A 21,672-nucleotide genomic window follows, 5' to 3' on the forward strand; every position below is an offset into this window, starting at 1 on the left:
GGGATGCACTAGGTCGGAGTCACAGCCCCATGCACAGTCAGGCTGGCGCCCTCCTCACTCCTTTCTCGCAGCAATTACGAGAGCGCGCCCCACCTGCTCTGCAGCTCCGCCCAGCTTCCGACCGCCGGGCGGCGGCCGCACCCCCTCACCACTGAGCCCCGCCTCGCAGCACGCGCCGCTGGCCGGCGCCCCGCCCTCTCCTCACGTGACAGCCCAGCCCTCCATGCACGCTCGGATTGGCTCTCGCGACCGGGGGGGTGGGTTCTAGCCTACAGCTCTGCCCCGCAACGCGGCTGCAGTTTTTAAACCTCAACTGTAACCTCCCGTCACCGTCTTTGCTGCCGTAGCCGGGAGCCACCTCACGGGGAGGTCAGGTCACAACTGTTGGCCGTTGTCCAGAAGAGTAAAAGTGGGTCCTGCCACGCTCGGAGCTACCCGGCACCTCACGGAGCTAGAGCTGGAGAACGCGTCTTGTCGTGCCCACCTGCGTGGGGCGGGACTGGAGCCCCCTTGGAGGGGGCAGCCTCGGGAGAACCTGCTGCTGCCTGAGCGGTCAGTGTCTTCCGCCTCGCGCGTCCGCGGTCCTGCCGGGATTGGCGGGTGGGCTCGGGGCTGCGACTCCAAACCCCTGAACCAGCCCCCTTTACCCGTGGAACAGAGACCCAGAACGTGGGAGGGGTCCCGAGGAGGGATCCAGGCGGTGTGGGCGGATCCGGGGTCCCCTCTGACCCCCGGCCTGGGGAAGATGGGCTCAGACACCGCCGCCCCCAGGTGGCCCGACTGCTCCGAATCCCTCGCCGCATTCCGGCTGGAGTCCTGATTCCCTGGTTCCCTCGGGTTCGGCGCTGGGAGCGGCGGCTGGTCCTCCCAATACCCTTCTCAGCCCGGGGAGCGCGCGCGGGCGCGCGCGCGCGTGTGTGTGTGTGTGTATGTGTCTGTTTGTCTGACTCTGTGTGCGCGCCGTCGCCTGGCCGGCACGGACTCTCCCTGGGTCGCGTCCCGCGGGGGCCCCCTTCGCGACCGGCCCGATCGCGTCCCTTCCACGTCTCGTCAACGTGGTCCCTTCAGGACCCTGCCGAGTTCACAGCTGTGGTGTAGGCACAGGACGTGTTCACATCTGGACTCGTGGACACGTCCTGCTCACAGCTGTCTTTCGTCTGGAGAGAAGTTTGTGCTCATCGTGTGGGGGATTTTCAGTTACTACTTGTGAACAGTTTTTTAACGTCAGTGAATAGAGAAGTCGAGTTGCAGTTGTTTCTGTGATTTCCAGCGATCTGGTTTTATTTTGACGCCATGTAAACCGCAAAGGCTACACGACCCATCCTCAAACTATACAACTACGTGACGGCTACGATTTTGACATTTACCCAGCTCTTTGTTTTAGTGTAGGGAAAAGCTCTTCATTTGAATTCCCTTCGAGGGGCAAGTAGAGACGAAGTTGAAAGAGACTTTATGGGCAGCTGGTAGCTGATGTTCGTTCTTCCTCTGTCTGTGATGGGACTAGAGGCCCTCCAACATCAATTTGCAAATTGAAATTAAGGAAAAGAAAACATTTTAAAGCCACATGCTGATCAGAATTCAATTATATTAGGTCTGTGTGTCACATTCACTGATTGTTTTGCCAACGTAATGTTTACATCCCTGATACTGATGGTAAGCAGTGATGTTTGATATGGTGTCACCCCTTTAGGTTCTCAAGCCTTTGAGAATGTGCCCTGAGACAGCATAGTCTACTGAGATGATTGGGCAATTGGCAGCAAATGTAACCCGGCATTTTGAGCCCGGGAGCACAATTTTATTAAAGGAAAAGATGATAAACCTACTTTGTCATTGATTCACCATTTTATAGTTTTATAGTAAACTGTCCAGAAGTAGTTTTCAACAACTTCCAGAATGTTTGTTTTATAAATGTTAAACCACATACCCGTAAAATTGTGTGTTTTTGAAAAAGCTAGCCCATAGAAGCAGTGTCCTAGTTTAAGACCTCTCTTCTTCCCCCTTCATCCTCCTCTGAGCAGATGTTCAGTTTTGTAAAGTTTTTCTTATATTTTAATAACTGAAGTTGTTAATAGCTGCTTTATTTTTGAGGTACATATCATATATTTTACATCATTTTTCTAAATTATGGATCTGAAATTGAAGTGAAATGTATTTACATGGCAATATATTCAAGTTTTAAAAGTAAAAGTTGTGTTATTGAAGGCCTTTCATTTTTGTGTGTGGACAGAATGGTTGTAGTTTCTCTTGGGCTCATTGAATACTGAATTACAATTTGGTTAAGATAGAATCAGTTTTTAGGAACGTTGGGACTTGACTAATTGATCACTGTGTCAGCATATTAATAGCAAAGCTGAAGAAGGTACAGGCATTTTATGGCATGTTTCCAATTTTATCTTTAGACTTGCACTGACAGTGTTTTACTGGTGTTAAGTAAACATTTAAATATGTTTTAAAAGCTTTGTTTTTGAAGCTGTTTGATAATTATAAGAGAGAATTTCCTTATCAAAATTTCCCTGTTTTTCTCTTAGAGACCTAATTTAAAACCCAGGAATCAAGGAAATCGATTGCTGACACTTTCACTTAATCCTAAAATTGTCTTACAGTTGCATGTATATTATATTGCGGTGCATATTTCCTGTAAAAAAATTGGCAGCTAAGTAGGACAGTGTTTCTAGAGGTACTGCTTTTAAAGGATTTTGATTAATTTTTTTTCTTAAAGAATTCTTTGTGTTCTGTGGGTATTGATTGTGTCAAAGACATTAAGTCATTTATGTACTTACTTTCCACTTGTGAAAACTTTAAATGTTTTAGTTATTTTAATTTTCCACAATACTGATGACAAAATTCAATGATTTTTTTAAAGATTTTTTTTTTTTTATTGTGGACCATTTTTAAAGTGTTTATTGAATTTGTTACAATATTGCTTCTGTTTTACGTTTTTTGGGTTTTTGTTTTTTGGGCCACGAGGCATGTGGGATCTTAGCTCCCAGACCAGGGATCAAACCCACACCCCCTGCATATTGGAAGGTGAAGTCTTAACCACTGGACCAACAGGGACATCCCTCAATGATTTTGTTTTTAAGTATTTTATATTCTATGATAGACTATTATCAAAGGGTATTTCTTTGATAATAGACAAATGTCTATTATCATAATAGACATTAATAGATAATAGACAATAATTAACAAAGGTACTTAGGAATTAAGTCTCATATTTTTATATAAATACGTTGTGACAAATGTAATTTTCAAGACATACTTTGTTCATTTTTTATTTCTTTAATTTATCCTTTTTCCCCCAAATATATTTAACCTTGAACTTCAGTGTCACTTTAAACATCTAAACTAGTCAGTTTCTTTTTTTTCCTTTTTTTTAATAAATTTATTTATTTATTTATTTATTTTTGGTTGTGTTGGGTCTTCGTTTCTGTGCGAGGGCTTTCTCTAGTTGCGGCGAGCGGGGGCCACTCTTCATCGCGGTGCGCGGGCCTCTCACTATCGCGGCCTCTCTTGTTGCGGAGCACAGGCTCCAGACGCGCAGGCTCAGTAGTTGTGGCTCACGGGCCCAGTTGCTCCGTGGCATGTGGGATCTTCCCAGACCAGGGCTCGAACCCGTGTCCCCTGCATTGGCAGGCGGATTCTCAACCACTGCACCACCAGGGAAGCCCTAGTCAGTTTCTTTTAATATTTATATGCAACGTGTCGTTGCACCCTGGACTCTTTGCAACTTCTTCAAAAGAGGGAATAGTTATACTTGAAGCATTTAAAAATCTTAATATTAACAGTGAGATGATAGTTTCATCTGTAATCCGAGGATCGTATTCCATTTTGCATTGTAATACTTACTGAATAAACAGTACTTCAGAGATGCTGTAAGTAAACAATGCTTTATTTTACAACAGAAACTTAATTTTCCATCTGATGAATGACAAGCACTGTATGTTTGTTGGCCCACTATTTTTCCGTTTTCAACATCTTTCCATCCTGGTCCATAATTATAGGGTTTAATTCTCCTTCTGAAGGTAGAAGAGACAGCACCTGGCATTACCTATCATGGCACAGAATCAGGCCTGGGGTCATTACCTGGGACTTTAGCCCTTGGATAGTATATACTAGACTGGTTAGACTAGAGTCAGTTAGCTGGCTTCCTGTTGTGATTTTCAAAGGATTAAATTCTTGAATTATGCTTTCTATTCAATCTTAAAAGAACAAACAAACCTGTTAGTAGAATACATATAAGGAACGGTCTCTTCCTTGAAATTGAAAATCATCATCATCCCTTTCCCTACACAAATACCTTTGCTTCTGATCACTGACTAATTAAAAATGGATCCTTCTGCCACACTAGCAGAAAGTTCTTCCTTTATTTTGATGGATTCTAGATAAATAAATCTCCAGTTCCTCTGTTTCCTAGGGAAAACTTGGTAGCTATAAATGCTAATGTAGAAAGAAAAAGTTATTTCCCTGTCGTCTTGTGCCTTACTTTGCTTTCCATTGCCTTTCAAATTTACTTCATGAAGATCTTGATTTATCAGTCCTTGGCAGGACAAGTATCTGGATTTCCTGATTGAGGCAGCTCTTAAAATATTGATATTCTTAGCTGAAGTAGGTATAGTAACATGTGGCCACCTAGTTTGCAAAGATAGGTAAATACAAAATAAATGGCCCGTTGGTATTATATTACAATATATGATATTATAATTTTATCCATGTTTCCAGACTATGACTATCCTGTTTAGAACTGAAGTTCTCTGATAGCAATTTAAAATATTTCTTATTTTATTTAGCCAAATACTGAATTAAGCAGAGATTAGCTGCATTTGAAGCTCCAATATGATAATTTCAAGATGTATCTCAAGTTCTGCTAAACCCTTGAAGATATGAGACGTACCTAAAAATTCTTCTTGCTATATTTCATAATTCTTAACAATTCAGTTCATCAGACATTTAAAAAAAAATCCTACCAGGTGCCAGACACCATGCTGGGAGTTTAGGCATGAAAGCAAATGGTTGCAATCCTTCAGACACTAAATATAATTGCAGTCTAACATGTTACATGTTGAGGTAAAGAGGTATGTCAAGGTTCCTCCTATTTGGAGCATAAAGGACATAAAGGCAACCTGTGGGTTTTAGGCAAAGCTTCCTGGGGGAGATGACATTCTTTGTTGAGGTAAGAAGGATGCATACGAAGAGTTTTTGCATTTAAAGAAAGGTAGAAAGGATGTTCAGACAGAAGAGTATAAGAGAGGTGTGGAGGCAAAAGATGAGCTACAAGTGTGGCAGGAAATGAAGCTGGTGTGTACCTGGCCTCAAAGGCTTTTGTGTGCATGCTATAAGGACTTGAACTTGCAGGTACTGGGAAGCTAATGCAAGGATCAGAGCAGATAATTTAATTCTCTAGATGTTCTTATTTAGTGTTATATGATGTATTCTATTTTATAAAACATTTTTATGTGATAACTTTGAAATGAATATCGTGATGAATATTTTTAAATAGAGCTATTTAGAGGTTTATAGGGACTGTTTGTCTTACTTTTGATCACGTCACGTCACATTTGCTTTCTCCCTTCGAGTAAATTAAGGCCCAGATCAAGCCTAACATTTCCTTTTTTCCTTCCTTCACTGATCCATATCTGAATTCTTATTGTGATTATTGTAATGGGAGTTAATGAAAAAAAAACTTTGCAAATAAACTTGAGGCGCCATTTTTCCTAGTATTGATAGTATTGTGTAATTGGAAGCTTAATTGTATCTTGCCTTCTTCTATTATCCTCTTACTGTTTTTAGTGCCTGATTGTGTCTATAATTGTGTACCTACTCATGTGTGCGCACACACACACACAAATTTACGTACTAAGTCCCTTGAGATTTTTTATTAGTATAGCCTAATAGTGTTATGAGATGAATTTCAAATGGAGTGAGACCTATTGGTAATTTAGAATCAGTTATAGGTCTGTGAATTATGGTAGAAAACAAGAAAAGGTCTGTGATTGTCGGAGTTAAAGAGAATTCAGTGGGAAGTTTAGGAAGATGCAAGGAAAGACAGCTGATTGACAACCTTCTTGTGCCCAAGGATTAAATCTTATATGAAGGGCAGCAAGCTGTTTGTGGAGGGATTGGTGGACAAAGGTGACATTCTTGCTCCGCTATATGCAAAATTGGCCAAAGGAGAGGAAATGGAAAAAATATCTAGGCTGTGGCAACTGGTGCAAGTGCAGTAAATAGAAGGAAGCTACACTTAAGGGATGCTATATGGATCCCTAAGGCAGTTTGTAATATAGGTACATTTGCAATAAGTAGATAAGCTTAAAGTTCAGCCTTCAGAAATGTGCTTTTCCTTTTTTCTGAGACATGGCTTGTGTTTCCAGCATATTCAGAGACAGAGTAAAATATATCACAATTCAGAAAATGATTTTTGTACTAACATGTATTTTAAAAACTGCTGATTACCCAATGCTGTTTTCAGCTGCATTTATAATCATACAAATATACAAATACCATGGTACATTCTACCATTATGATGACCAACAGTACATGTGAGGGGAGGAAAATTTGTTAGGTAAAAAATTAAACACAAGCCAATGTCTAGTATTAGGAAATGCTATTAAGTAGCTTGATTAATAGGCCCTGTTTGTATTAACACTATTTATTTCAATCCTTTTTTTAAAAAAGGTAAGTTTTTTTTTTTTTCATTCTAATATAACTGAATAGGTATTACAAAACTTAATACCTATTAGTATTATATTTTGGATATCACATTTTGGATTTTTTTTTTGGAGGGATCCCGGGATGAATCTGGATTTTCACCAAGTGATATCATAATAAAGGCATATGTCTTAAGGTTACAAATTATTATTCATTATATAGAATTATAACTATAACATTAATTCAGAATTTATGAAATTGTTCTTTCTATGCAGTATTAAACAAGGTATTAATTCTTGCTTAGTATTTACCCTAAATGCTTATATGGTCTTTGCATAAGAACAGACGTTATTTGGATAATGAACACCATATGCTCTAAATAAATGCAGAGAAAACGTTGAGGCCTTAAAAAACCTGAGCAATAATGGCTCATGAACTTCCAGCCAAGTAACACTTAATGTGTAAAGAGATATGTTTTGCTGTTAAAAATGGATAAGTTTCTGCGTTTAGAGTCTAGTCATATATATTCAAAGCCATCTTTTTTACCCAAAGGCATTTATTAGTTTTCGTCTGTACCTGCTTGGTGTAGATAACTTAAACACAGGAAAGTATAAATACTGCCATAATCTCACCACCCAAAGATAACCACTGTTAATATGTTGCCATAGTTTTCCAGTAGTTTCCTCTATTTGCTTTTATATTTAACAAAATTATGTAACATATATCAAAAATTATATATAACAAATACATATACTTTATATGACAAAATTATCATACTGTAGGTAAAGTTTTGTCTTCCTTTTTTCATTTAGTATTATATGAGTCAAAAATATTCTTTGAAAGCACAATTTTTATTAGGTATATAATATCCTATTATTTAGGTATATTTAGCCATTTCCCTATTGTTGGACTTTGGGATTCATTCATTCTACAAGCTTTTTATTTTTTTAACTATTATAAATCATGCTTCATTAAACATAAGTCTTTGACTATATCTAAGATCCATATTGATTCTTTTGAAACTTGAGAGCAGAAAATAATTATTTATAAAATATATCTCCATTCTACTAGATTGTTATGAATAGATCACTTTTTAGCTGATATATTACAGCATGAGATAAACATCTTAGATTCTAGAATCTAGATGAGGTGAACATCTTAGAATCAAGAGCCTGTACTCTCTCTATATGAGTGAATTTGACATGTTCTTGTGCTCATGTTTCCTAAGGCCTGATTGGGAACCATGTTGGGAATGTAGCCCAATTTGTATCTATAATACAGGTATATCCCTTCTTTCTACATATATGCTAATAACATAAATGTGGTCATAAGCATGCAAATTCATAGACTTAAATTTAGGGAAAAAAATCTTAAAAGTCCAAAGATGACCTGAAGAAAAAAAGGTTGAGCACAGAAATTGGTAACCGTATTGATTTTTCAGAGAAGAATATGTGACCGATGAAACTGAGTGCCATCAGAACTAAAAGTATACAAATAGTTATCAAAACAGAATAAAAAGACAGAATTTAAGAGTTGAGTTTAAGCTAACTTGGGGTGAGAGTTTTGTATATGGAAATATAGGGAACAGCTATTCAAAAATGGCAGAGGACTGTGTGGAGAGTATCTTTCATTAGAATATTAACAGTATTTATTTATTTTTTTTTATTTTTTTATTTTTTTTAAAGAAATTCACGTTCTTTATTTATTTATTTATTTATTTATTTATTTATTTATTTATTTATTTATGACTGTGTTGAGTCTTCGTTTCTGTGCGAGGGCTTTCTCTAGTTGCGGCAAGTGGGGACCACTCTTCATCACGGTGCGCGGGCCTCTCACCATCGCGGCCTCTCTTGTTGCGGAGCACAGGCTCCAGACGCGCAGGCTCAGTCATTGTGGCTCACGGGCCCAGTTGCTCCGTGGCATGTGGGATCTTCCCAGACCAGGGCTCGAACCCGTGTCCCCTGCACCGGCAGGCAGACTCTCAACCACTGTGCCACCAGGGAAGCCCAACAGTATTTATTTATTGAACAATCATGATGTGCTTTCATGACTAGCACTGTACCAGTGTGATTCTACATGAGTTCATCATATTTTAATTTTTAATATTTAGAGCACTGCAAGATACATTCTATAATTCATCCATACTTTAGGGGCAGCAGATTTGAAGCTGTCCTCACTAGTAATCACAGAAATGCAAACTAAACCACAAAACTGTCTGAATGGGGCAAATGTTGGCAAGGAGATGATAAGCTCTCCTACCCAGTGCTAGTGGGATGGAAAGAAGGGACCGACTCTGTGTCTATGTTGCCTTATTTATTTTTAATTTAAACAAAATGTGGCAAAGTAGTAAGATTGAAAACCCCAAGTTTGTTATATTTGTATCCCTTCCTACACATTTGAAATATTTCTTTCTTTTTTAAAGTAGCTGTATTACTTTGCTAGGCTGTCATAACAAAGTACTGTACATCGGGTGACATAAGCAATAGTAATTTATTTTCTTAAAATTCTGGAGAGTAGAATTTTGGGATCAAGGTGTCAGTAGGGCTGGTTTCTTCTGAGGCCTTTCTCTTTGGCTTGTGGATGGGCTTCTCCCTATGTTTTCACATGATCTTCCCTCTGCGTGTTTCTGTATCCTAATCTCATTTTTTTCATAAGGCCACCTGTCCTCTTGGATTAGGGCACACCCTAATGACCTCATTTTAATTTAATTACCCTTTCTCCAAATACAGTCACTTTCTGAGGTACTAGGGGGTTAGGACTTCAACATATGAATATTGAGGGAAGGGACATAATTCACACCATAACATTAGCAAAGTTAAATGTCTCATAGCTGGTATGATGGATAAATGGGATTCAGACCCAGATGTGATTCAGTCCAAATGTTATTTTCAGAATTCTACACTGCTACTTTTGGAATACTAGAGATGTACCTCAAAATTAGTTAGGGCTTTGTTTTTTCAAAGGACACAGAAACTGAAAACACTCCCCTCTAATCATACTGCATACTTGCTAAGTTGAATATAGGTGGCATTTGAATTTAGGAAGATAAAGAAAAGAACATGTCAAGTAGGAAATAAGGGGAGGAAAAATGTGTCAGAGAAGGAACAGAAGCTTAGGGGGTTCTTATAAGAGGGTGCTAGAAGAATAATACTGGATTTCTTATTAGATAGGCATAGCAGAAAAGTCAGGCATATCTTAAAATATATAGTCTACTGTTATTATATGAATTCAATTAATATGAAATAGTAGTTTTAATGTTAAAACTGAATACTCATAAATATCGTAAAGTTCCAGATAAATATGAGCTTCAGTTACAGATTAGAACTCTAGAATAAGGCTTTATATGTGGTCACTCACTCATCCAACGAAATTATAGAGCTCTTCATGCATAGCAGGCTCTGTGCTATGTTCTGCCTCTAAGGCCTATGAAACAAGTCCATTTCTTGTAGTCATTCACATGTCAGTAACATAACTCACAACATGTGATTTTACCGTCAAATTTGTTTGGCCATGTGAAATTAAATATAAAATGAATAATCATTACTGTGCTGTGTTAAATTATCTTGTTATGTGAAGATATAACTTTAAAGAATGAGAGTTTAAAAATGAAATTGAATGTTTGTATTACAATTTTATTTTAACTGTTTTTTTAAGAATTTGGAAGGTCTTACAGGATTTTTCAATAGTTTTATTCTGAAATGAAGTCAGTAACTTAGTTCAAGTACCATAGAGGTGATACCAGTTTACGTGTATGCTTTTTGTTTTTCTTCCTTCTGGGTAGAATATGCTCTTAAATCTTCTTCTTTTTTCTTTTTTCTTCTTTTTTTTTTTGGTTGTATCTTATAGCTATATTTGGAGCTGTACAATATAATGCACATCCTATCTGAGATAACATCTTTTTTTTTTCTTAATTGCATTTAAGTTATATCCTGCATCTTCTCTTTTTTTAAATAGGTGAAAATAAGTGACTGAAGAAGCCTACCTGAGAGTCATCTAACATGTCGAGGAGAAGATTTGAGTGTCGAAGTATTTCGGGCTTGCTAACTACAACTCCTCAAACTCCAATTAAAATGGAAAGCTTTAATAATTTTTATACACTTACATCCAAAGAGCTAGGAAGGTAAGGAAACTTTTGATGTGTATGTGTTTAAATTCACATTTAGGATTTCTGTGTCTATACTTTCATAAAACTCACTTGATTATTATTTCGCAATGATTAGAAAGAAAAGTCCTCATCTCTGCTGATGTTATACAGAGTTTAGTCTTAACTGACTTGGAAATCAAATCCGTGGAGGGTTAGTGAGCATATGTGATACATCCCACCTCGCTTCAGAGCCCATGGTAGGAAGTCAGGGTTCTTACTTGAGGCTGTGCATGGGAAGAGGCAGCTTAGCACGGTGGACTGCCACATCCAAGTTTGGGCTCCGCCATTTACTATTTAACCTCAATTAAATTACTGTACCTCTTGGTTCTGTAGTTTCCTCATCTGAGAACCAGGGATGAAGATAATTGTTATCTATTTTATATGGTTGTTGTAAGGATTAAAGTAGTTAATATTTGTAAAGTATTTAGTAGAATGCCATAGAAGTTTTTGTTGAATAAAAAAATTTTTAATTCTTAGGATATTGTGCTGGGCTAAAAAAAATAAATATGGAGATTCTCCTTCTCTTTTCTAAACAAAATGAATTGACTCATATTTGATAGTATAATTCTGTGTGACAAACAATGCATGTACTGTAAGTAAAACCTGTATTTATACTGATACTAATCTGTTTTGGTTTAACGAAGGTGTAAATTCCTTATGACCAAGGAGTGAACTGAGATTATGAGACCATTTAGCGCTACCATTTTAATATATGTGAAAGTTACAAAAGATATACCAAATAATTTGTTATATATTCAGCATTTTGAGCTTTAAATTAAAAACACTTAACAAAGGGTGGGAGGATGGTGATCATTTTCTGTCTTCAGTTTGATCTTTACATTAAAATGGTAAAAGTCCGTGTTTGTATTGATAGATGCACAGTAAAATAGCGTGAATGATTTTTTATCTTTGAAAATCTCAATGTGAAAACAAAAATTGACTGAACCATGGCAAGTAATTCTATTCTTGGTGGTCTTTTATGTCAAGGATAAAGGCTAGTCCTGGCTTTTTCACTTGTCAGATATTGGATGCAGTCTTTCTTTTGCAGAATAAGGGTGATAATATCTACCTCATCAGACTAAGAACTAAATGTGAAAGCATATTTCAGTATTCATGTCATATTTATTTAATTTTGTGTGCAAAATATTTGGGTCTTCTAATGGTTTTTTTTTTTTTTTATAAAATATAGTTTCAAAACCCTTTCAGAATGTTTTCAAGAAATAGTTTAGTTCTAAATCTATATTATTTCTCTTTGCATTATACAGGAAAGAGTAAGTGTTCTTTTAGTTGTATCTCACTATTCATTAAATAGTCATAGAATCTTTACATTAGAAGGACTTCGGTGGTCAGTGGCCTTCTAATATAATTTTTTTATACAGTGCAGCAGTCTTTTCTAAAATTTTCCTGACAAATTTTTTACCCAGCCTCAATTTGAATGCTTCAGTGATACAGAACTCACTACCTCAGAATGGTCTGTTCCATTTTGTGGGCACCTCTTGGGCACAGAATACTGTTTTCTATTCTGCTAACCTCTACCCACTATACATAGTTCTCCTTTTGTAGCTGCATATAATGTCCGTGTAAAAACCCTTCAGAGATTTGAATATAGCAAAATGTTGCCAGTTTCCTTAAATGGTCATCTTATGACCTGATTTTCAGACAGCCTTCCTTGATCCAGTTATCCTCTTCTGGACCACTTTGTATTTTTTCCATCATCAGTTTTAAAATGAGAAAGTCTAGAATGGACACAATATTGTCAATATCTCATCATCTAGAATACAACAAAACTTTATTGAGATAGCCTGTGTCGGAGCTAGAAAGACTAATTTTTTTTCTTTGAGGGTTTTGGAGAACTTAAACTTCGAGAACAATATTAATAATTCTAAGTTGTTTTGTAAATGGGGTGCCATCATAAATCACAGTCATAAACTTGGCTCAGTATACAACATGTTAGAGAAAAAATTCATGGTAGAATCTGGTGAAAACAAATTCAGATGGCTAGTATTTCATCTTCTAATACCTTCATGAAAGAGACCTAACTTTTTTCTTTTAATTGATATGGGCTAATGAGTTACATGGTAAATATTGATGTGTCTAATTAGTAAACCTTGATAAATTGGAAATCGTGCCCTTTCATCTGCCATGAACTTGCTTTAAATTCTTTCAGTATTTTACCAATTTTGATATTATCCCATACTTTTGCAAAGTGAAAATTAGGATCATAATCTTGTTTCTTCTGAGGCTCGTACATTTTGAAGCATACAAACATATAATTCTAGCATGTGATGATTACAAAATTACCTTTATACATCAGTTTTTTAATTAATTTTAAGATGTTAGTGTTTCAGAATTTATTTTTCTTCAGAAAATTAGAAGAAAATATGTAAAAGTTAATAGTTCATTTTTGATTGTTCTCAAAAAACTTTGCATTGTTCCTGTTTTTTAACATGTTGGGTAAGTTTTTTCCACCCCTCCCCCAACTGAATCAAGGTTTCATAGGACTTCTTGTGGTTAGAAGGGTGAGGCAGATGCAAAAATAAACGTCAGCTTCCTTTGTGGCTTACCCTCCCCCATCCTTTCACATTTTATTGTCTATTCTAGAATGTAGAAGGGTAACTAACAAGGCCTTTTAGCTGCTGGGAAATCTAGACAGCCTTGCCTTTTTAGGTTATGAATTAAGTACTATTGTTAAGGGTTTTAAATTTTCTTAAATGTTTCTGTTAAATTTGATATAGGAACATTATGTATTAAATATTATTTTTGATACTTCTAAATGACAATTAGCATTTTAGAATGGAAAACGAATACTTGCTTTTTTTCCCTAAGTCATCTGATAATTATGGTAAAAAGGTTTACCTTATTTAACAGTACATAAATGAATATGTATGTAAAATTTTATTTGAGTCTCAAATAAGCTTTAAAAATGTAAATGCTTTAAGTACAGTATACAAAATAGCACAATGTATGGTACTATAGTAGGTTCATAACTCTTGCATTCATTCAACAGATATTCAGTTCCTATTATGTGTTAGTTAGCGAAGTGTAGATTTTATAATTACTGTAGTAATTAGGACAGATAGGGTTTCTGCCCTCATGGAGCTTTTACTTAGTGGTGAACATTGGCAAATGATTACCAGTATCATTTGGCCATCTTTGCTTTGCATTAATGAGTACTATACTTGTAAGCCTCATGAGAATACCTGAAACAATTAGGTAAAAGTGTTATTATTTAATTTTGCTCTTTGTTCCTGAGAAAATTCTGGCTTATAGATATAATTGTAAAATTACAGCAGAACTTACTTGTCACAATTGGTACTATAAAGTTTTTCAGGTGGACAGATTTCTTGGCTAACTAGTTTGTTTCCTAAGATTTACAAGGTGAATTTCTTCATAAAACTCAAAGTTTCCTTTTTGCTTTAGACAAATTTTCACTTCTAAATCTAAGTAAGAGTTGGCAAAAGTGAATTTACCTCTTTAAAAAAAACTATCTTAAAGGGAGGAATTGTTTTGTAATGGTAAGAACAGAAAGCTAGGATTTCACATTCCACAATTTAAGTCGTGGTACTCCATTTCCATATATGACCTTTCATGAGTCATTTACTCTTAGTTTGACTCAGTTTATCCAGTATAAAATCTATAAAACATGGGCAGTTTGAGTATAAAACAAAGGGACTGATTAACTTTTTTTGTGTGCTCATTAAAATGCGTTGATTTGTATTCCTTTTGTATATAGTAAGAAAATATAATTTAAATTAAGCATTCTCAAATCTTAAATGAAAAGTTCTATCAAAAAATCAAGTTTGTGCATACAAATTTTCTGAGTTGATATTTATTTTGATAAATGTAAAAGAATCAAATTATAGCTTGGCCACTTTTTTTAAAAAATAGTTTTTTGCATTAGTAACTATACCTTCTCAGATTGGTTTCCAGTGCTTTTCATTGGCACCAATTTTGAGGAAATTTGGGATATAAAGAGTAGGGATCTTTGTCATCCTGCCGCTTGAGAATAGCAAGTAAAAATACAGTCAAGCTATTTATTGTCCCCGACTCCCACCCCAAATCCCAAGTGTATTAAAAATAGGTTTTTATTTATACCTGATTTGTTAGTATCCAGTGAGTCATTTGAGCCTTAGGATAGAAGGTGTTAATTTTGGATCCCCTGGACCAGGCTTAGGAAGTTTATGGATGGTCTTCGAAATCTGAAAACCTTCTGTAATTATATGTAAAACTTTCTATATAAGGGCATGTGTGCATTTTTCTGGGTAGGTAGTCAATAGCTTTTATTAGTTTCTTAAAATAATCTGACTCAAAGTAGCTTAGGTCTTTGAGAAACTAAATTTTGGGTGACTATAGTCTTAGAATACATCATTTGCCAGTGTTTTAAAATTTTGGCTGAAATGTTGAGTACTGTTATTGGAAAGAGCTAAAACGTGTTTATTCCTAAGATGATAAACATGACCTTAATGGTGTGTTTGTACGTAGCTACTGATAACCATGAATGTTCTTACTTGATCATGAAGTGTCTTTGGATACTCCCCGTAAGATGTGTATACCTTTGGTATCTGTTACAAGCTTCATGGTACTGAGCAATACTAAGAGATACTCTGGTAGAACAATTGACAAATTGTGATAGAAAGCTTCAAAGCTTGTTAAAAGTGATGTTGAAAGGCAAAATGATTACACTAATAAAAGTAAATAAGTCAAATACCCATTTTTGCATTTAATTTTTTTCATTTGAAGGAAAGCTAAAATTTTTCGTAGAGGGTTAATGTGAAACTCTTGGTCTTTGAAAATAGACCAAGATACGTATATTCTCTGGAGTCTGCCAAACAGAATAATATTTATTATGTAGGATTGTTGTGATACTTAAACACAATAATTTATATCAAGAGTATGGCATGGAGTTGGTAGGCAAATGAGATCTCCCCCTACAATGGTAATGTATCATATTAATGATATAATAGTAAAGAATATAATTGTCCTACCTTGTTATTACATTTGCCATTCATATTTTCATGTGATAGTACTATAAATTTTATAAAAATACATGCAGTAGTTGATTAGGTTAAGAGAACAAAGATAAATTCCTGATGACACGAATATTTGAAAGGATTGACAAAGTTGGAGATATAACAGTATCTGTGTTATACTAATATTGTTCTCTATGGAAAAGTTAAAATTGATTGTCCTCACTTTTGCCCCCAGAGGAAAATTTGCTGTGGTTAGACAATGTATATCAAAATCTACTGGTCAAGAATATGCTGCAAAATTTCTGAAAAAGAGAAGAAGAGGGCAGGATTGTCGAGCAGAGATTCTACATGAGATTGCAGTACTTGAATTGGCAAAGTCCTGTCCCCATGTAATTAATCTTCATGAAGTCTATGAAAATACAAGTGAAATCATTTTGATATTGGAACAGTAAGTATACATTTTTAAAAATTGAAGTAAATTTATAGTACCTATTTTAATTGTTGGATAAGGTTGCTTGAAATGTCAAGAACAAGAATGATAAAAGTAAGACAAGAACTTGTAAAGATTAGAGGAACATAGTGTATATTTATATGTTTTCACAAAACTTAATGTGCAGCCTCACACACATACTCAAAAACTAATTAAACAGCATTCAATAAACAAATGACAATACCATGTTTGCAGAATATGGTGAAATGAGTATACTTTCATTGCTAATGGCACAGAAAATTGATGAGGTTTTCTGCAAAACAATCTGGTGGGCAAATAGGATTGAAATAATTTGTATATTCAGTTATTTGAAAAGCACATCCAAGGAAGTGACCCAAGGAGAATAAAAAGGTAAACTTGCATGAATGAAAGGTAAACCACATAGTTTGTTAAAAAAAAACACATGTGTTTAGTATGTGTGATGTGCAAAACACTATGTTAGGAATTATAGCAATAAGAAAAAAAATATATCTCGTTCCACAAGTCAGTGAAAAGTTGAAAACACCTAGATTTCAATAATTTGTCAAGTCGGGATAGAATATGGTTAAACTAACTGGCTTGTTAACCAATATGTTGACATGTTACTCTAAAACAGTGTTTTTATTGATGTGTTACTCTAAAATGTGACGGTCTGACACATTTATTATAATTATGTAAAATGTGTATCTGAACATCTGCAACAATTAGAAGAGACCAGCTAAGTTTATGTTTAGTGTACTTTAGATTCTGATAGTTTATTACAAAATAGTTTTTATAAAAAAAACTAGAGATGTGTTTTAGCAAAAAAAAATTATAAATATAGTAATTCTTTTTAGTAGCTAACCTGCATTATTGCCTTTTTGAATTTAAAAGTGTATTAGTCAAATTTTAGGGTTCAGTTATTTTAAGGGATGAATAGTTTTGCTTATATATATTTATTTAAAATCTAAATATTTTTGTACCAGGAAAGATGATTGCCTAGAGTGAACTTGTAAATGAAAATGCTTATTTTGCAAAACGCTAAACCTACAAATAGTTTGTTTAAGAATGAATACTATGTATATCTCCCAGAACAGCAACATACCAATTACGGTATATTATAGTACCTTCAAAATAAATTAGAATTGCAGAGAAGACCGGGATTCTATCAACAGGATTTCATTTTCATACATTTTTGGATTATTTTTGTCAAATTCTTAAGCTGACCTTTAAAAAGTTATCTACTTGCATGACATCTTCATGTTTGAAGTATGTGAAAAGTAGCTAATATTTTTCAAAAACAGTAATTAATGGAATACTAGGTTTGGAGAGTGAGTATACAATAGGAGCATTGACCACTTTCATGAAATCCTCTCTTGGGGGTGCTCATCCGAATAGCAACAACAAAATACATCAAAAAGTTTTAACACATTTTATGGATGGACCTTGTTCATACTCTGAAAATTAATTCAGATACCCTACCCAGTAAACTGAGTTCTGTAAGGGCTGAACTGTATCTCGTGGCTGAAACGTAGCAAGCAATCAGTAAATGTGAGTGGATAAATATATTTAATTTCTTACCAAAGCAACTAGGACCTATTAAAATTTATTACTATGCGTATTACTTTTGAGGTGGCATTGTCACATCACACAATCTCAACCAAAGGTAAAAATGTTTTGGGCAGGTTTAGCTATGGAAAATAAGGTGGCATAATTTTTTATGTGGTAAAAATAAAACTGGAATCCTTTACTCTAATTACTGTTGCCAGTTTGATCTTCTCTTCAAACTAACCTGCATACTCATTTTTCTTCCCTGACTTTTTTATTTGAGAAAATTTTAAATCTACAGAGATGTTGAAAGACTAGTACAATTAACACTCTTATACTCTTTAGCTTGATTCATCGAATGTTGGCCTTTTGCCATATTTGCCAAACTATTTGAAAGTTGTAGGTATCATGATATTTCTTCTTCACTTGCCAGAGTATTTATTCTGAAGAGTAATGGCATTCTTCTACATAACCAATACCAGTATCAAAACTAAGAAAGCTAATATTAATCCGGTACTATCATCAAATATATAGTTCATATTTACATTTTTTTGGATTATCCCTGAAATGTCTTATGGACCTATTTTTTTAAAATTCCAGTACAAGAGCCAATCAAGATTCACACATTATATTTGATTGCTAAACTTCTTTAGTCACTTTATTTTTCCTGACATTGTCTTTTTTGGGGGAAATCTGTATCTGTTTTCACATGAAGTATTCTACATCCTGGATTCGTGTGATTGTTTTCTCATGACTAGATTTAGGTTAAATATTTTTGGCAAGGGGACATTGTGGATGATGATGTGTATTTCTTATTGTAACACATGAGGTGGCAGTTACATTCGGATTGTTCCATTATTGGTTCTTCTAATTAGAACATGCCTAAGGTGGAGTCTGCCAGCCCTCCACACTGTAAGGAACATGTTCCCCTTTAAAATTAATAAGTAACCTATGTGGTAATATTTTAAGACTGTGAATATTCTGTTCTTTAACAGCTTTTTATCTAGTGATTTTGGTAACCATTGATGCTATTCGTTTGAATTATTATAAAAGTATACTACAAAGTCTTATTGTCACTCCTATCCCTTCCACTCTCTTCCCACTCAACCTTATAGGTAACCATATTTATTAGTTTCTGGCTCATTCTTTATGTGTTTCTTCTTGCAAATATAGGCAAATTTGTATATATGTATATTTCCCTTTCTTTCTTACAGAAAAAATAGGATATTATGTATGCCTTTTTGTGCCTTGCTTTTTTTTTCAAATAACATTATATCCTGGAAATCATTTCATATTCATAGTTCATAGGCATCTTTCTTAATATTATTATTATTATTGCTATTTTTTAAATGCCTGTATAGTTCTCCACTGTATGGTGTACCACTTGTTCAGTCTTCTTTGGATGGCCATCATTTGTGGAGGTATAGTTTTAGTGTAAATTCCTATAAATGTGATTGCAAGGTCAGGGAGTAAATGCCTATGTGCTTGTATTAGATGTTGTCAAATTTCTCTTTATATGGATGGTACATAATTACTTTAAAAAGGTACTCTTTGCTAATTATATGACTCTAACTTAAACCTTCTTTTGGAACTATTAAACTATGTGTTCTGATAGCTCTGTTTTATTTTTGCTTTTGTGTTTTGTTTTGCCTTCACTTAACCTAAACCAATTGTTTGAACCAAATTAACTTGTTTACTTTTGTGAATTAAACTTAACTTCTTGCAGTCAACTTAACAGTTTTTAACAATTACTAAATCTTTCATTTTTATCTTAATACTTAGTCCACAGGAAAGTATTTCATTACCGTTTATAAAGTCTAAATTATTTTTTAGCCCTTTCTTTAACTATTTGAAAAGTCATATAAATACTATTCTGGAGTTAGTATTAGATCTCTTTATAAATTGGGGGAAATTTTTGAGGATAGTTGAGTCAACCCATCCCCACTCTCCGTGAGGCAACAACTTTTCTATAACAAGTGTTTTAAAAGCATTTTTTGATAATTAAATAAAATATATACAAGGTGGTTTTTTTTAAAACTTCTGGAAAGAAGGTGTTATCTAATTGGGCACATTAAGTTTTTAATGCTGAGTTTTGAGCTAACTAAAATTGATTATAAAGAATATGTATAATCTTTAGAAAACATGGGACAAGAACTTTGTCCTAGATATAGCAAAGTTCGATAGGGGAAATTGGATAGGATAAATATAAGTTTATCAATGGATAGGATAAATATAAGTTTATCAAGTCAATTCTATGAAATTATATGGAAGAGAAATAATAATTTCTTTCTGTCAAGAAATTACCAGCTTATGTTTCCTATTAAATATCTTTAAGTAAATATTATGGACCCAGTAGAAAATTATGAGGACCATAGAAAAACATTTCAACAATAATATATGTTGGGCATTTACTATATGGCAGGCACCATGCTAAGCACTTTATCTATATTTTCATTTGATTTTTAAAATAATCCTCCAAAAAGGGAGATTGGTATTTACTTCACATATTCTAATTTAGAGACAGGAAATACTCTGGCTGGTTTCTTTCCATTCTGAAATTCCATGGGTTTTGTTTCCCCTCATTGGCATTGGAATATAATTTTGAAAGATACTCAATATAAAAAATTTAAAACTACTTCATTTTGATCACTAAAAATAAATACTTAATTTAAAAATCTTTACTATGATTTCCAAAGCTATATGAATAGATTTGTAGTTTATGGATGAGGGACATATTGCTTTGTTTTACTGAAAATCTTGGCTCTCTAGTACCCAGGGAAATTTATTATTTTGGATAGGAAAATATTCTGATTTTAATCTTTTACATGTTAACTTTATTGTGTTATGGGAGTTCTTCTAAAGGATAATTCTCTACTTCCCTACTAATATCTAAACTGTGCGTTAGAAAGCCGTAAAAGGCAAATGTAGATTTAAGTAGTATATAGCACATAGATTTACGTGACAGTGTACACAACACATATACAAATACATAAGCAAAAGAACGTGAATACTCCAAATTTCTAAATTTGTTGGTTGAGTTCCTTCAGGTGGCAAACTCTTCAACAAAGAGAGAAAGAGTAGAAATACCTGAATTTACCTTCCAGGGCAATGATAATGATGTAGGTGGCTTCTCTGATTACAGAGATATCTTTTCTTCTCTGTAGTCACCGCTCTGGATGCCATGTTTTAACAAAGAGTCTATTAGTCTGCTACTCCTCACTGCTTCCATTTATGCTTCCAGTTTCCAGTTTCCACTAACTTCTGCAGTCTGCTTCTTATGTTATCTGTTCTTCCCCTCCTCTTAACTTCTCCTATGGAGAGCTATGGTAAAGAGCTTTCCCTCTTTTGTGGGAAAAACGGCATTCCTACAAAAGACATTGGTCAGCTTGCCAAACTAAAAGGTAGGGACAGTGTGATTGACTGATAATCATAGTGTTTCTTTGATCTTGTTACTGAAATAAACAAACAAGAAACCCTTAGTATACTTTTCCTGGTATAAAAGTAACACCTATTTATTGTGTTAAATTTAGAAGGTATAGAAAATAGAAATCATTTGTAAACTGTGGTTACTTTTATGGCATATTCCTATATTTTAAAATTATTCTTCTTTTTCTGTCTATGTATGTATACCTTTAGAAACAAAATTGTGATCTACTAGGTATACTCTATTATAACCCATTTTTTCACTTAAGAATATGTTATGTACATTTTTATATGTATAAGTATTTCTAAAAATGAATTTTAATTTAGCAAAGACTTTTAAAATTGCCTTCATAATCAGAGTTTAACAAGAAGCCCCCAAATTCAGAAAGGCTGGATGTTGGCTAGATTTGGAATTAATATTTGTTGGCTCATTATAATAATAGCTAATATTTATTGCATATTTACTATGTGTCAGACACTGTATTAAATACTTA

The 21,672-nt window shown here is 34.7% G+C and overlaps 1 protein-coding gene across 1 annotated transcript in view; it reads left to right on the forward strand.

Annotated features, from left to right (window-relative positions):
• Window positions 1-304: 304 nt before the first annotated feature.
• STK17B (serine/threonine kinase 17b) overlaps window positions 305-21,672 on the forward strand; it is a 31,100-nt gene continuing 9,732 nt past the window's right edge. Inside the window, exons 1-3 of the mRNA XM_068544745.1 lie at window positions 305-552; window positions 10,600-10,765; window positions 15,995-16,207. Coding sequence (XP_068400846.1) covers window positions 10,644-10,765; window positions 15,995-16,207 — 335 coding nt within the window. The 5' untranslated portion in view covers window positions 305-552; window positions 10,600-10,643. The remainder of the gene's footprint in view (window positions 553-10,599; window positions 10,766-15,994; window positions 16,208-21,672) is intronic.

This window comes from Eschrichtius robustus, chromosome 5, assembly GCF_028021215.1.
Source record: "Eschrichtius robustus isolate mEscRob2 chromosome 5, mEscRob2.pri, whole genome shotgun sequence".
NCBI classification, from domain to species: domain Eukaryota; kingdom Metazoa; phylum Chordata; class Mammalia; order Artiodactyla; family Eschrichtiidae; genus Eschrichtius; species Eschrichtius robustus.